General features: G+C 33.3%; 2 protein-coding genes across 3 annotated transcripts in view; both read right to left on the reverse strand.

Moving 5' to 3' along the window:
• The window catches only part of LOC126853924 (2-oxoglutarate dehydrogenase complex component E1-like), a 50,022-nt gene extending 49,265 nt beyond the window's left edge, over window positions 1-757 (reverse strand). The window contains exon 1 of the mRNA XM_050600114.1: window positions 731-757. The gene's annotated coding sequence lies outside the window, so the exon portion shown is untranslated. The remainder of the gene's footprint in view (window positions 1-730) is intronic.
• Window positions 1-15,283, reverse strand: part of LOC126853978 (uncharacterized) — a 120,294-nt gene that overhangs the window by 60,788 nt on the left and 44,223 nt on the right. Inside the window, exon 3 of one of the 2 annotated variants that reach the window (XR_007688050.1) lies at window positions 5,569-9,251. Coding sequence is in view for 1 of the 2 variants with exons in the window: in XM_050600283.1 (XP_050456240.1) it covers window positions 8,923-9,251 (329 nt within the window). In the remaining variant the exon portion in view is untranslated. Of the gene's footprint in view, window positions 1-3,069; window positions 9,252-15,283 lie in introns of those variants that run through there. The other variant, XM_050600283.1, reaches the window with a different exon arrangement.

Raw genomic sequence — 15,283 nt, forward strand, 5'->3', positions numbered from 1 at the left:
GGATTACTTGGATAGATGAGAAAGGAAACAAATATAATGGATATGAGTGAATAATTGATAGGCTAACAGGTAGAAGACCGATTGTGTAAAAGTACTATCATAGATAGAAATTGAAACAATTCAAACCCGAGTGAATTTATAAAACCTACAGGCAATCTATTATTTGCAATGGAATTCAGAGCAGAATTTTATTTGGAATTCTATTTTTATGTATTATAAAATAATTTTAAAAATATGTTGGAATACATATATGTATATAATGTAATTTAATAATGTATATATATATTATTAAACATACATACGTATATATCACAAGTAGAAACTCCTTTTTTTTCTCTACTCTCTTCATGTTTATATTTTTTAAAAATATGTAGATTGTAATATAAACATGTGGTTATATAATAATTATATTCTAATAGCTAATAAATATTTTTAATAATTTATTTTTAATATTTTTAATAATTTTTTCAATTATTAAATCTTAATAGTAAACCTTGGCATTTTGGACAGTAATTGGAAACAATTGTTCACCTCTAATCATTTCTTAATATTTTTAAATAAATGATGCTGATCGAGAGAGATGACATGAAATCCGAAAGTAATGATGGACTTCCCACAATCAGTATTGTTGTCAAATTTAAATTTTTATACATTTTGCAATAGAAAAGAATTTTAATTCTTCACTTTTTCTCTGATATTCCGCGTCTTTTAATAAGTTGTGAATTATTACCTGACTGGTTTGCTCCGCCGTTACGTGATGCCTCCCCGGGCCTCCTCTTCTTCCGTTCCTCGTCTTTTGCTGGCACTCGCAGAAACACAGTATTTATCGAAAGCGCAGCACTTTATACGGCACTCCCGATATTAATCACACGCGGCGCATACTTTATTACGTTTCGATAAGAAGAAAATATTACTGCGCGAAGCTACGATTTCGAAAATTGCTCAGCTAAATTCGCGCGTTTCAACGATATTGCACTTGTTGCTATCAGAAAACTCGCATTTTCAAACGCAATCACTATCTCGTATAAGTGTAAATATAAATATGCGGATTAAAATGAAAAGTAAACATTATCCGCGGAGTAAATATTATAAATAAATAGCCGCGGAATTCAATATCTAGAAATACGTCGAATATATTATCGACGTTGCGAGGTTACGATCGAAATAAATCTCGCGAGGTACGCGTTTCAACAAATATACGAATATACAAATGTACGTAGAATTGCGTAAATATATTCTGCGGTTTGTAAATATTAGTATATTTAGTTGTATATAATTACGTACGTATTTATTTATTAAATGCGATGCCGCCGATTCGATCTTACTTCACATTCGTGTTGTACCGTCGTTGACCGGTGAAGTGAGAACTTTAAAGTCAATATTGCCAACTTCATTTTCATATAGCGCGGATACTACGCGAGTCAAATAAAAACCCAATGTATAATATATATATGAACTAATTACAAAAGATATATTATTAAAATTTAAGTATTACTCTAATCAATATATCGCGCTTATAGAAAATCTGACGATTCTTTATACTCAATAATAATCGGCAAATTACATTTGAATCGACAAGACGCGATATAAAAATTATATTGGACAGAGAGAGAGGGAGGGAGGGAGGAAGAGAGAGAAAGAGAGAGAGAGAGAGAGAGAACTCAAGCGTAATTAAAGAAATATTTTTCGTAATTATCGCAAAGACGCTAATAGTAATTTATTATTATTTCTTCCGCGCGAATCCTGCTTCATATGCATAAATCACGCGCAATATCTACTTTGATAAATAGCACATTGCTCGTTCATTAATTGCAAGAGATAATTAATCATGCGGACTGATAATCAACAAGATATGATTGCGTTTATTGTGTTCTCCTGTTACTTGATTATATACGATCACCTTGTACGAAATAACGCCACGAAAAACGGAGCGACGCCGCTATCTACTCTACCCGACCGAATCTCGGATGCGAATGACCTCAAGGCGTCAAGCGTCAAAGGTGAGCGCGCCTAGGCAGTATGGTGGGAGAAAAGAATGCGAGCGATGTGTAAACATACGTACGTACGCCGACGTTCTTTTGACGTCAAACAATAACCATATTATAATAAAATAAAATTCTACTATAACTAAAATAAAATTCTTTCTCTTCTTCTTATACATTTTAAAATATGATTTCGATTATTGAATTATATACAGGGTGAGACATCTAAAATAAGATACCGAATAACTCGGCTGCTTTTGGCGATAGAAAAAAATGCATCGAATCAATTTTGCACCTACAAAAACACTGTTAATATCAAATTATGTCTCCTTTAAAGATAAATTTGATAAATATTCTTCTATCGCCAAAAGCAGTCAAGTTATTCAGCTGGCCTGTTTTAGATACCTTACTCTGTATATATCGCGCTACTTTATAGTCGCATTAAGATGATAGCTTAAGATGACAGTTTTACAAGGTAGATATTACAAATCTGTTCTGCAAAATACGAGATATATAAGTACATTTGATATTTTTATTGCGTAGCATATAGACGATTATTAAAAGTAAAGAAAAATATATGATATTAAAAATATATTTTATATATTCTATTGAAAGCGCGACACTTTTCTAATATACCTATAATATAGTATGTGATCGTCTGACTTTTATACTATTGATATCGAACTTCTACTTTACGTCGATGTAAATATATTCGCGAATCTGTGAAAGCTTTTTCTTTCTTTCCTCTTCTTTCCCTTTCTCTCCCTTTCATCTCGCCTTTCTTGTTCGAAGAGTTCCTTCCTATTCGGTACAGAGTAAGTTTCGAAACTTCTTCTTGCATTTTGTAAAACAAGTTACGTGACGTAACATGTTACAGAGCGCATTATATTGCCCGCTGTAGTGTTAAAGTTGCTTTTGCGTGCGGCATCGTAACTTTATGTTGTCGGCAAGACTTCCGTAAATTAATATCGTAAGGAAGAAAAAAGACTCGCTCTTTGTCACCGAATATACCGGTATATTATTATTATTACAGAGAGAAGATAGAAATAAAAAAGAAGAGGATATAGGAAGTATTACAGCTGAGAGCTGCGTGAAACATCGAAGTAATTTTTTATTGTTTCATATATTTATACACATAATAAGCATATACGACTATTCATCGTATTAGGTACTATTTAAATCATATATGTGTATAATTTATACGTATATAATATTTATATATAATATCCAGCATTTTTTGTACAATAAATAAAGACTCTATAGAGCATTTTAAACATAACATCGCGCGATTCCGCACGACTGGCGCATCGAGTATACAATAATTTAATTTAATAACGAGCTCTCTAATATCCATTATTACATTTAAATTATCGTGGAAATTTGCGACGATTGCGAACGTTTTTCATGATTGATATCACGAATATCTTGTTTTAGTTCGAAGTCAAGATATATACAGAATACATCTTTGCAACAGAGATGTCATGATTTTATATATTCTTATTTGATCACCTTTTTGCTTGTACCAACATATTAATTAATTAATAATTAGTGATGAGCTAAGAAACACTATCGATTATTTCGGATATGTAATAAAAATTTTGTATCTTTTTTTCAATGTTATTTAAGATTAATAATTTACAAAACTTTAAAAAATTTTAAAAATACTTGTAAGAGAAAATTGAGTGCCCATCACTCTCTTTCTCTCTCTCTCTCTCTCTCTCTCTCTCTCTCTCTCTCTCTCTCTCTCTCTCTCTCTAGACGGATAATATATTAATTCTTCTCTCTCGAATACGCTAAAAGAATGAAAATCAATTAACAATTTCAATTAAAGTCATTTATAAGCGATGTGCTTAAACTAAATTTTAAAATGTTAAAATTTAATTTCGCCCAACAAACGTAATTAAGTAATAAATTTCGGACAAGTTGGAAATTTTGATGAAAGCATCGAATCGCCGTCTCGTCTCGAAATTCAATACATATCGAGAGACAAATCCGAAGATGGGACCGATAATAATCCTTCGATAAATGACGAGACATGGAAAAAGCAATCTCGACCGAATGCGCGGATAGGAATGAGAAATACGCAGCCGTTTCATAAGTTATGGGATTTCCGTGTAATCGTCCCGATAAATCCGCGACGTATGCTTAAAAAGAAATATCGTGTTTAAGCTTAATTCGGAAGTGAGTGTGATAAAAATTGATGGCAGGGGATCTCGTGTGTGGTTAGCGCCGTGGCCTCGTAAATTCTGCATAACGGCAGGACGACGTTAACGGAAACAACGGCACAGCTTCGGTAGACGTGCTCTGCAGCTAGCGAGGATCGATAAGCCGGTCTTCTTCGGAGTTTATCGAGCTGCCCTGGGCTTAATCACGTCCCACCGTAAGCTTTAATTGTTTACACGTCCTCCCACTATGTCGCTGCGCAATCGTGCGACATTGATATTCAATTATAACAATTGGCGCGACTTCAATATTAATTGTAACAATTTCCATTTTCGCGACATAAGCTCCTATCAAATTTATCTATATTGATACACATAATTATTTTACATTCTCATATCTTTATTACAACATCGTTAACGTGCAGAATTAAAATCCAACATTGAAATAAGAATACAAATCGTCAAAATTGTCCATTTTTATTCTAATATTTAATAATTTATTTGTATTTATATAATTTATATCAAATATTACCTCTCTTTGGATGTAGTTTTGCGGACATCCAAATGATTTATCAGACTTTTTAAAGAATGTATTTGTGTATGTTTGTGTACATGATCATTAATATAATAATATGTATATTAATTTAATTACGTCGTTAATCACAATCTCACTTCGCATTTTTATAGAATCAATCGACAAAATCATTCTATCTCTTCGCTATATATATTTATGATTATTTTAACAACTATGTTATTTTATAATAAACTTTCTAGTAATAACGGCATCCCAATAATTAGCAATAAATTTATCCTATAGAGTTATACATATATTTATATATATATTTATTTATAAAAACAATTAACAAAATAATAAATATAATTATTGTATATTTCTCGAATATTACTTTATTTCAAAACAAAAATAATTATTATTCATATTTTTAAATAGTTTAAATTATTATTTCTTTTATAGTTTATATAACTCTATAATTGTATAATATCAATCCATCCATCAAATCAATCCATCCATCTAAAATCAAACTAAGAAAATAAGAAAACCTAAATTAATAATATTTTTTTTATGTTAACAAAAGTTTAAGGAATGATGTCGTTTAATTATGCGTTCGTAGCTTACCGATAGCAGACGTACTTAATTCTAAACGACTGTAGAGAAAACATTTCGAGGATCGTAAATATGAAATTGTCACGATACATCGATATCACGCGATATTTGGTTCGATAATTCAGACTTTAGCAGATAAACATGATGATTTGCTATTTACTCATCTTCGCAGAAGATCATCTTGATGGCTGACATCTATTGTCATTTTATGTATGCTAAGAGAGACGTGTACGACATGCATTTCTATCTATCATATCTCAAGTTCATACGGAAGAACAATGACTGATTCCTTCTTGAAGACACAAATCATGGAGCATGATTATTTGCGTCAATATAATCGGAAACCGCGCAAGCCAAGTTTTTTTTCAAAAGTCAGCTACTATCAAAATTTTATTCTTTAATTATATTAAATAATATAATAATTATATTAAATGCAGGGAGAAATAATATGAGGTTAATAATATAATCTCATATTTCGCGGAAAATAAAGTTCTAATTGCATTGAGTTCTTAAAAAAAAAAATACTCATGCGATTTCTGATTATACTGATTCAAATTGAACACTTAGATCTTTTATCTAAAATTATAAGCAAAGTTTCGAAAAGTATTCACTTTGAATTATCCTAATTTAATATCGCAAGTAAAAATATTTATTAAAATATTTATTTTTTTATTTATTAATTGAGATTTTATTTAATCAAATTATTAATTAAATTAACATCTCGCAGAGACCAAAATTTCTTTATACAATACTGTTTTCTATTTCTCAGAAAAAGACATACCTATTAAACTGGATAATCAGTACGAAAACTTTTTCAAAACTTTAGCCAAAATTACAATTATTTATCGTAATGTGTATCCGCAACGTTGGACCGATCTCAAGTAACTTGTATAATTGATTTTCAAAATATATACATAGAAATGTCAAGGTGATAAACACACATTTCCTTTTCTCTTAAAATGTTAAAAACTTTAAAGATATACAAAAATTTAACAATTGGAGAAGCTGTTGCTCTTATTTTTTATGTTAAATAATATTTAATCAATAATTATACAAAAATCGATTTATGCAAATTTGTTTCTTCTAATAAATCCAATAATAATTGCAAAATGATGATCACCTAAGAAATGTAGAAGAATTATCTATTTGCGCGATTTGAAAATTCCAGACGAGAATAGAGATTTCGGTGATTTCGTTACGCGGCAGAAAAGAAAGACGACATCGCGACGACGTCGCGACATTCGCGAGTTCTACGTGACTCAAGTTGGAGCAGAATAGTACAGGGTGTCTTAGGAGATAAAGAGAGCTTACATTCTTTATTTATTTAACTAAAAAAATATTTATTACCTCAGATATTAAAAACATGTATAATAATAAGAACGAATAAGGAATTTCCTAACTTCCCTGCATCTTGAACACTTTTTGCACGTAATTAAAATATTCTTACGTGTAAAACAAGACATTAAAAGAATAAATGCTAGTTCAAGTCTGACTCAAGTCTGACTCAAGTAGGTACATTAACTTCCACTTATATTGTAACATCTCACTGTTACTTCGTGAAAACTGAGTTACCAGAGTGTACGCTCGATTAATTCCTTTCTTCAAAACACCCCGTATACGAAAAGCTCCGGAAGAGGCGAGAGCGAATCTCGCGGAAACTTTTTCTTGCGGAACGACATTATCACTAGACAGTTCTGCAATCTGCATGAGGTTGCTGCATCAGTGGAACTTGAAATCGTCGAGAACATACCTCATTCCATTCACATGCGACGCAGACATACGAAGATGCAAAAGCATCCCGCGCCCCCATTTATTTCCCTGTAATCCGCACTCCTCTTATCGGGACAGATACGAGTCGGGCATGAACATCGAGATGTTCTTCGCGATAAAGCAATTCGAGGGAACTTTTCTGACGGACAAGTATCGAAAGAGGGAATAAGAGGGATACGAGAGCGCCGCTCGAACATTCTTCAGCTTTGGTCAAAGAGATGCCAAGGAACACCAAAGAGGTGCGCATCTCTCTCGGATATCGGAAAAGTATTTGCGGAAAATCCTCGACGCGCTACTCACATGGCGAGATTCCGATATTCCGTCATTCTTAGTGCCCCTCTGTTACGGATTTCGCTGAGATTTGCGCCACTAACAGGATGGGGGACCAAGTGTTTTCGCATCATGCAGCTAAGTAGGTAGAGGGATTTTAATGACTTTGCTCAAACTTTGCGATTACCTTTTCTTCTCTCCTGCGTCAAAAACCGCTCATACAAAATTATATCCGCGACTGTACTTCCACATTTTACAGAAAGTAAAATTAGTAAAAAATAATTATTACAACATAAATATATTAAGTCGCACGTAGTCGAGACATTAGGTAACAGATTTTAGTGGTCAACAAAAATGTAAAACCCCTCCCGGTTAGCGAATCTTATCACGAAAAAAATATTAGCGTTATAACTCAAGACGTCACACGTGACACACTAGGAGAAAAGATTAACTCCGCAATGTATACACATGCTTTTTCCGGAACGTAGCGCGGAAAAATATATTTACGCGGCGAATCTTTTTTGCACTCGCATTTTTTTTTTTGTATGCGCTTGCTACGAAGCATTTTTGATTAAGAACTTGACGGCAAGGAGCGAAGCAATGTCCTCGCCGAGAGCCCGGGATGGCGGAAAAATCGCCTAATGGGTAATTTATTCTCGAAAAGAAGGAACAAACGACGAGGATGTCGTTGAAAAATATTCGAGTGGCCAATCGATCTTAGGGATCTAAATGGAAGCTTCCATGAGAGAAGCGAATGATATCGATGTTTTTTCCTCACTAGATCGTGTTCACCTCGCGCAATCTGATCCTCTTAAGGTTCGTCGAATCACAAATCCCGTCGACGAGGTCCATTCTTTCTGTGTGATTGCTTCAGAGACCGGGAACGCTGCGGATCTAAATCGCCATTCCGCTTTTCGTAACGTTGATCGAGTATTCATGATGAGGTTAAGCTAATTGTAGAAAGGATCTTCGATGTCCAGAGCGTCTGTCATGGTATAATAAAACTTTAACCCTTTGGATGCGATTCTCTCGTTTTCGAGACTTTACATTAAGCTTCGTATGTTAATATTTACTGAGAAGGCGCGTTAGAGAAAAAGATAAATAAAATATATCTTAGCTCAAAAAGTTTCTTAAAAAATTATTTGATACGTTTTATTAATATTAATACGTTTAAAGATTATTATATAAGAGTTTTGCTTATACTTGCTATTATTAGCATGTTATTATTGTTATTATTGCGATTAAAACAATTTATCTAGTAAAATAATAAATTTTATAAGTTAAAATTTTAAAAGAGAAATGCAAGAGAAGAGATGGGGGAAAAAAAGATGTTATAATAAAAAGTTATTTTAAAAGAACTGCAGTGATGCAAAGTATTATAACGTAAAAATGATAACGCAAAAATATTTAATTCAACTCGCAAGCGTTTTGTAATTAATATAAGCATATAGCAAACGGAATCTCCGGCGAATTTCCGGCGATGTTTGAGATTATTCGCGCGCAGCATCCAAAGTGTTAATAATCGTGTTAATTAATCGAGACAGAGAGAGAGACACTCGAGCTTGGCTGGCGATCGCGTACCAAGGTTCTCGATATCGATCGTCTACCTAATTCACTACTGCCAGGACCTAAAGAGGAAGCTCGACGAGAGGAGGCCGACGAGAGTCGCCCAAGTGACGAAATCGAGCGCACCCCTTCTAGATCCGGCGCTACCGTTTACACAGGTCTCCCGGATGTTGATGATTTTCAGGCCGCGACGGCTCAACAGATTGTGTACGCCTCGTTTGTCGCTCTTCTGTAGGAAGTCGTGCTCGCGCGACAATAGCAGCGAGTAAAGCTGAGGGGGATGACGGGAGCAGAAAGTCAACACCATGTCCGAAGCAACGGCTTTCATTACGTACACAGGACCGACGAATTGATTGTACTGCCTCTCCGTCAAGGTGCCTGCAAATTAAATCAACAGCCGGTTAAAAAGCAACATAGCGATACGCAAGGAGGCAAAGAGAGAGAAAGAGAAAGAGAGAATCTTTCCTATTGAATTTCCGGTTTTTCGCGTCAGTTACGCGCGTCCGCTATGCGCACGGAGTTAGAATCTCTTGTACAAACAGAACTGTCGCGACTGCAGAAATAAATGTCTGCTCGCGACAATTCTATTTCTACAAATTATTTTTCATTTCTGCGAGGAATGCTCTTGAAACAGGAAGAAGAATACGATAAAGAGTGAAACATTCTTAATATTTATTAATTTGTATTTTATATATAGAGAAAAATAATTTGAAAATATCGTAAAAAATACAAATTGATAAAATGCAATTTTTTTTTTTTTTTGTTAAAAGTACAATTGTCACAATAATAGAAATCTTTTCAATAATATTTAAATAAGTATTTTCCGGAATACATCCGATTATATTTGACACATGTATCAGTGATGATACTGACAGGCGAATATTTTCGACTCACATTTCGAAATAGAATATCTAAGATATATTGTCAAGCTAGGAAGGCACGACAATAAAGAAGAATCAAGCAAGCAACGATAGCTTGACTTTCCAATTTCCTGTCTCCACAGGAAATGATCCTGATATAGCGAAAAGAAGAAACGTGATATGATACCCATCTATATTCTATACATTCTACAACATGAATCTATATAGGTATATATGTAAATACACACGTATTAACGATATTAAAAAAAATAATAAAAACTTTCAATTACTGACGATTTTCATCAAGAAATATTAAAATATTTACATACATAATATGTTACACGATAACTTCTCTCTTTCAATTAATCTTCTTATAGTGTTTGGAAAGTGCCTGAAAACACCTCGAGTAATGAATACGAATTGCAAAGCAATAAGAGCTGATACAAGTGGTATCGAAATTACAAAGAAACTAAAGTGTTTTCTTTAGCAATTTCCACAGCGAGTACAAATAGTACACAACACCATTATATTTAGTATCATTTATCACAGACTTGGCACTTTTATCTGAACGCACTTAATGGACTAAGTCGCTGCTTTGACAAATATAAGTCTCTACTACACCCCGAAGATTCCCAAGATATAAACTCCAAACTGTGTTTAATCTACAGAAATGTTTAATCTACGCAAGGAGAGAGCAAATTGACTTCTGACCGAAATACAAACGATCAATGTTTTGCCTAATGTAATCATTTACATTGTAAATGGCATAAAGAAATTTAAAGTGTTTTCTTTGTGTCAGTTTTTTTTCCTATATTTTACAATTCAAATATATTTCAATTTTAAAAGGCATATTATTTAATCAAATTTAATTAAATCATGTTATTTTTACGAATAAAATACTGGAATAATTAGAATTGCAATGATTTAATTACGATTCCACTCCGCCGAGGCGATCTAAACGATTTCGATGATCGTCTGTAACGCAACGCGAGATATATAAATGTACGTGGAAATATGTAATATTACGGCTTATTACGTAGTTGAAAGCACACTTAACGTTATGAAGCAAATACGGAGACGAGACGACGAGCACGTGTACAATCTATGTGCGACCATAAGCGATGTACACGCATTCCGTATTCACAGGACCGTCGCGATGTCGGAAATATTTCACCAGAAATAGCATTCAGCATTTAGAAGCATCCGCATTTCAAAGCGAAGCGTAGTGGACTTACATGTAGAGGGAAAGCGACTCTACTTCCGTATCATTAACCGGTTTTAATTTTTAACGTAATCTTGATAAATCTTTGACAATTTTGGAATCAAAATTTCTCATCAGCAAGAGAAAAATCAAGACAGAGAGAAGTCATCGCGTGTATCATAATTATTCAATCTTTTTTGTATTTTGTATTTTTTTGTATTTTTTGTATTTTGTATTTTTTGGTATTTTTCTGCTTCTCCCAAATGTATATATATATATATATATATATATATATATATATATATATATATACCTATATAAAATATTTTTTACGCTCGTCGCTTCTCTCGTGATCGGAGAGGAAACATGGAGTCTAATCGAAATGTCGCTGAATGCGATGACGTTTCGTGCATGCATTATAGATGTATGACGTATTGATCATTGCCATAAAGCGCACTGACAATTCATCGGAATGACGATTTACTGAAACGGTTGCGTATGACATTCACCGCGACTGAATTGTTCCGGCTGTTAAGCAAAGCGACATGAATGGCACGGGCAATGAAAATCGAAAACGCGTAATCGCGAATGATATCCACGTAATTGCACCATGAGTAATTAGATATTTATCTCCTCCGCGTTACGTCCTTTCCCGATTGCGCGGAAGTCACGAATTAAATTAAAGCGACATGGTAATTACGCGCCGTACTTAATTACATACGCTGCGAATGTGCCGGCGACGTCATCGCTGTAATCGCTTCAGTCGATACATTATCATGATTAGTATTCAAATTTGTTCCCATAGCGTGACATTATCATTACATTTTGCTACAACTACCCTCCTATACATTGTTGCTCCAAATTGAGCGGCTGAGCGTTGGATTGCAATGTAAACTCTCTCACATGCGCGTATAACCAATTATACATTAATGGCATTCCTTACCTATGAATTAATAATCATGTATTAACAAACTAATTAACCGATTAATAATTACGTTTCAATCTTCCTTCTACATAAGTATTATAATATAGTGATAGAATACAGAGAGATCTTTTAGTTTAATCAATATTATTTAAAAAAATATATTTTTGTTTAAAAAAAACTATATAAAATCATTCCTTTATAAAAATTTTCGTGTAATAATTTTGCTTCTCTGGGTAAGTCTACATATATCAAGAATATTTTTATATACTTATATATATATATATATATATATATATATATATATATATATATATATATATATAATTGATATAGCTTTACTAGAAAAGCATAATATTGTTGATTTACGAGTTGAAAATTAGATATGCTAGATCAAAAAACTAGATCAACCATATAAGATACAAGATTCATTTTTTTTTTTTTAATTTTGATCAAACTTACAATCTCAAGACAGCACTTACATCGATATATTAGCTTCTCCAGTATCTCTTTATCGTCCCGTCAAGCGTCGCGTCTAGTAACCGCAAAGTATGTTGCATGAAAATTAGAAATTCCATCGCGAAAAACTACCCTCGATCTGCCTTTTTAGTACCTAAAATACGGCAGCTGCAGCTCTGATGAGATTCCCGGTTAAAGTCGAGGGAAGTTAAATTCGGTGAGAAGAAGATGTCGGAAAGGAAAGTTTTCATTTCCGCGCGTTCTATAAAACGGCAAAAACACAGTTGCGGCGAATCCTCGTGGAGTCCTAGTACTTCCGGTTCAAGGAGCGGCTAATGCACAGAATTGATTTAACTTTCTGTAATAAAGTCGCTTATGTTGTGCCGAGACGAAAAAAAAAACGAGCGTTTATTGCACCTTCGACTCTCTTTTCTCCGTTAATCCGACTCGAGATGCAAAAAACACAATTTTGTTTCTTTTGTATAATTAAACACGTGCATAAATGTAATTAGAAATATTCAAAATATCGATAAAAAATTCTAGATATAAATTTTAGATATAATAATTTAAAAATTTTGTAAAGAATCAAAATTATATTTTGAGTTATTAAATACGTCCATTGTTTAATTTCGAATATTTCGCATTTAAAATTCATTATTTTTTATTTTCGATTTGACGCGTTATATCTCTATTTTAATTAACCTGCATGGTGAATGTACATATAATCGATACGTTGAAGTAAAATAAAATTAAAAGTAAACAAGTTAAAATTTCTATTTTTGTATGTGCGCGAGGAAAATAATCAATTATTACATTTGCACTAAAAATATATCAAAATTCTTTTATTGCGTCTCAGTTCTTCTTTAGAAAGATGTCTCTCCAGGAATTCTATTACGCCGGAATTTCTCTGATGTCTCAATATTGAAATACTAGGTCAAAATTGGCTTTAATAACAACTTTTTGATATACAAAACATTAAAAATATTCTGTAATAATTTAATAGAAATGCATTCATGCTTTAAAAAAAGGTGATTATAACAATCACCGTATAAACAATATCGATGACTAATTACATTTTCACTAACAAAAATCGATTCCAAATTGATTAAGAAAGAAATCTTTAATGTTTGACAATTTATTTTAAAATGATCACATCTATAATAGTACCTATTGAGTTTCATATATTCGTTGATTAAAATGAGATAGAGAAAGAAAGAAATTTTAATAATTGATCGGTTTTCAATTTTATTAGAAATTTCGTAATTATGCCTCGTTCATTTCTAGTTTTCTCGATTGAGGATCCATTCGTAAAAGATTAACACAAGAACGAACTTCGATGTTGACATTTCCCGATGCTGTCCCAAAGTTTCAAGCGATTTTACAAATGTCCATACATCAATCGAGCATACATTTGCAGATTCACGATGCCGAGGCATATTATCCAGCCGGAAACCTGGTTCGGTTTTCGGATTACTATGCTCCAGCAAACGGACTGAAACGAACTCGCGTAAACCTCAATCCGCATTATGTACGTTCTCGTTCGGGCGTTATTATATACCGGATCCCCTATTTGCTGTTGGCTCCGATAGCGGAGAATAGGAAGGACAAGCCGCAGAGAGAGGGTGGATGCTTCGCGAGGGAAGATAAAAATAGGAGAAACTTGCAGAGTCGGCCAGAAAGAAATTAAAAAGAGCAGATGGTCGTGTGACTTTTGAAAAATTATTTTCCACGCCGTCGAGCGTTTTCTTCTCGCGAGAGCTTCTCGCGACGAATTTTCCGCGTTCTCCGCGTCATTTTACGACAGCAGGCATTCGTAATTGGATGCCTCGACTTTACTGGCTTACGACGGCTGAATCTCTTAGCTCGACTGACGGTTAACCGATAATCACACGGACAATTCCACGAATTCATTAAGATCGTTATCCGTGGCGCAGCTTAAGATTTTAATTATCGTCAGCAAATCGTGTTCCAATGAATTGCATCGTTATACAATGTTCATTCTGATATATTCCGTTTAATATATCTCGTGTTTGTATGTTTATATTTATCATCAAGAATTTTGCACGAATGATCGATAAAACAAGTGTGATACTTCCCAATAATCTTCATAATACTCTATTGTGATCAATTTCATTAATTTAAATATGGCGAAAAAAATCATTATGATATATTTTTTCTTTGGTACGATATATATGCTGAAAAGATACGCGAGTTTTATGCTTTGACATAATCGACTATTTACGAGCGTTGAACAAATTTAAAATATAACACTATTTTTGTGTTTTTATTCTAATATTTTAAATTAATATTCTGCTTTTTTTCTCTTGAATAAACTTTTTAATCCACCAGCAAACGTAAACATAGTAAGGAGGTCAAGCTTGAATAAAACAGCGAGCTAAATAATAATTTTACCTGAACCAATTTAATTTTGATCTACCTTTTTTTTGAAATCCTTATCGTTATTGTTATCATCAGTTAGTCCAAATATCAAACGAATAACTCATTTGTATTTTATATATTACTTTGATCTTCGTCGTTTGCTTGCGCGTTTATTGCTTCTCTCGAGAAACTCGTAACGCAAATTTTGCTAAAGAATAAATAATTGGATTGCGCAATTTTTCCATGAAATTAGGATTTCTGTTTTAACGCTCGTCCTTATTTAACAATCCACTCAGAATATGAATTGTCCTGAGAGTCGGCAGCCTAATGGTATGTCTCTAATGCCGACGCAACTTTGAGTACAATCAAGTCGGCCGAATCGTTAATCCAATTTACTCCTCCGCGAGGAGTTACCCAGAACTTTCGATTATCCACCCGGCAAGTGCGACGTGATCGGTTATTTGGATCGGTTTATGATAATCATTCTCGAAAAAACTTTGAATTCCGCATCTGTTTTTCCGCTGTCAAAATAAAAACTTTTGCGCACACAAAAGAGAAAAAAGCGACAGTTTTATTAATTTTATTTGTT

The sequence above is a fragment of the Cataglyphis hispanica genome, chromosome 13 (genome assembly GCF_021464435.1).
Source record: "Cataglyphis hispanica isolate Lineage 1 chromosome 13, ULB_Chis1_1.0, whole genome shotgun sequence".
In the NCBI taxonomy this organism is placed as follows: Eukaryota; Metazoa; Arthropoda; class Insecta; order Hymenoptera; family Formicidae; genus Cataglyphis; species Cataglyphis hispanica.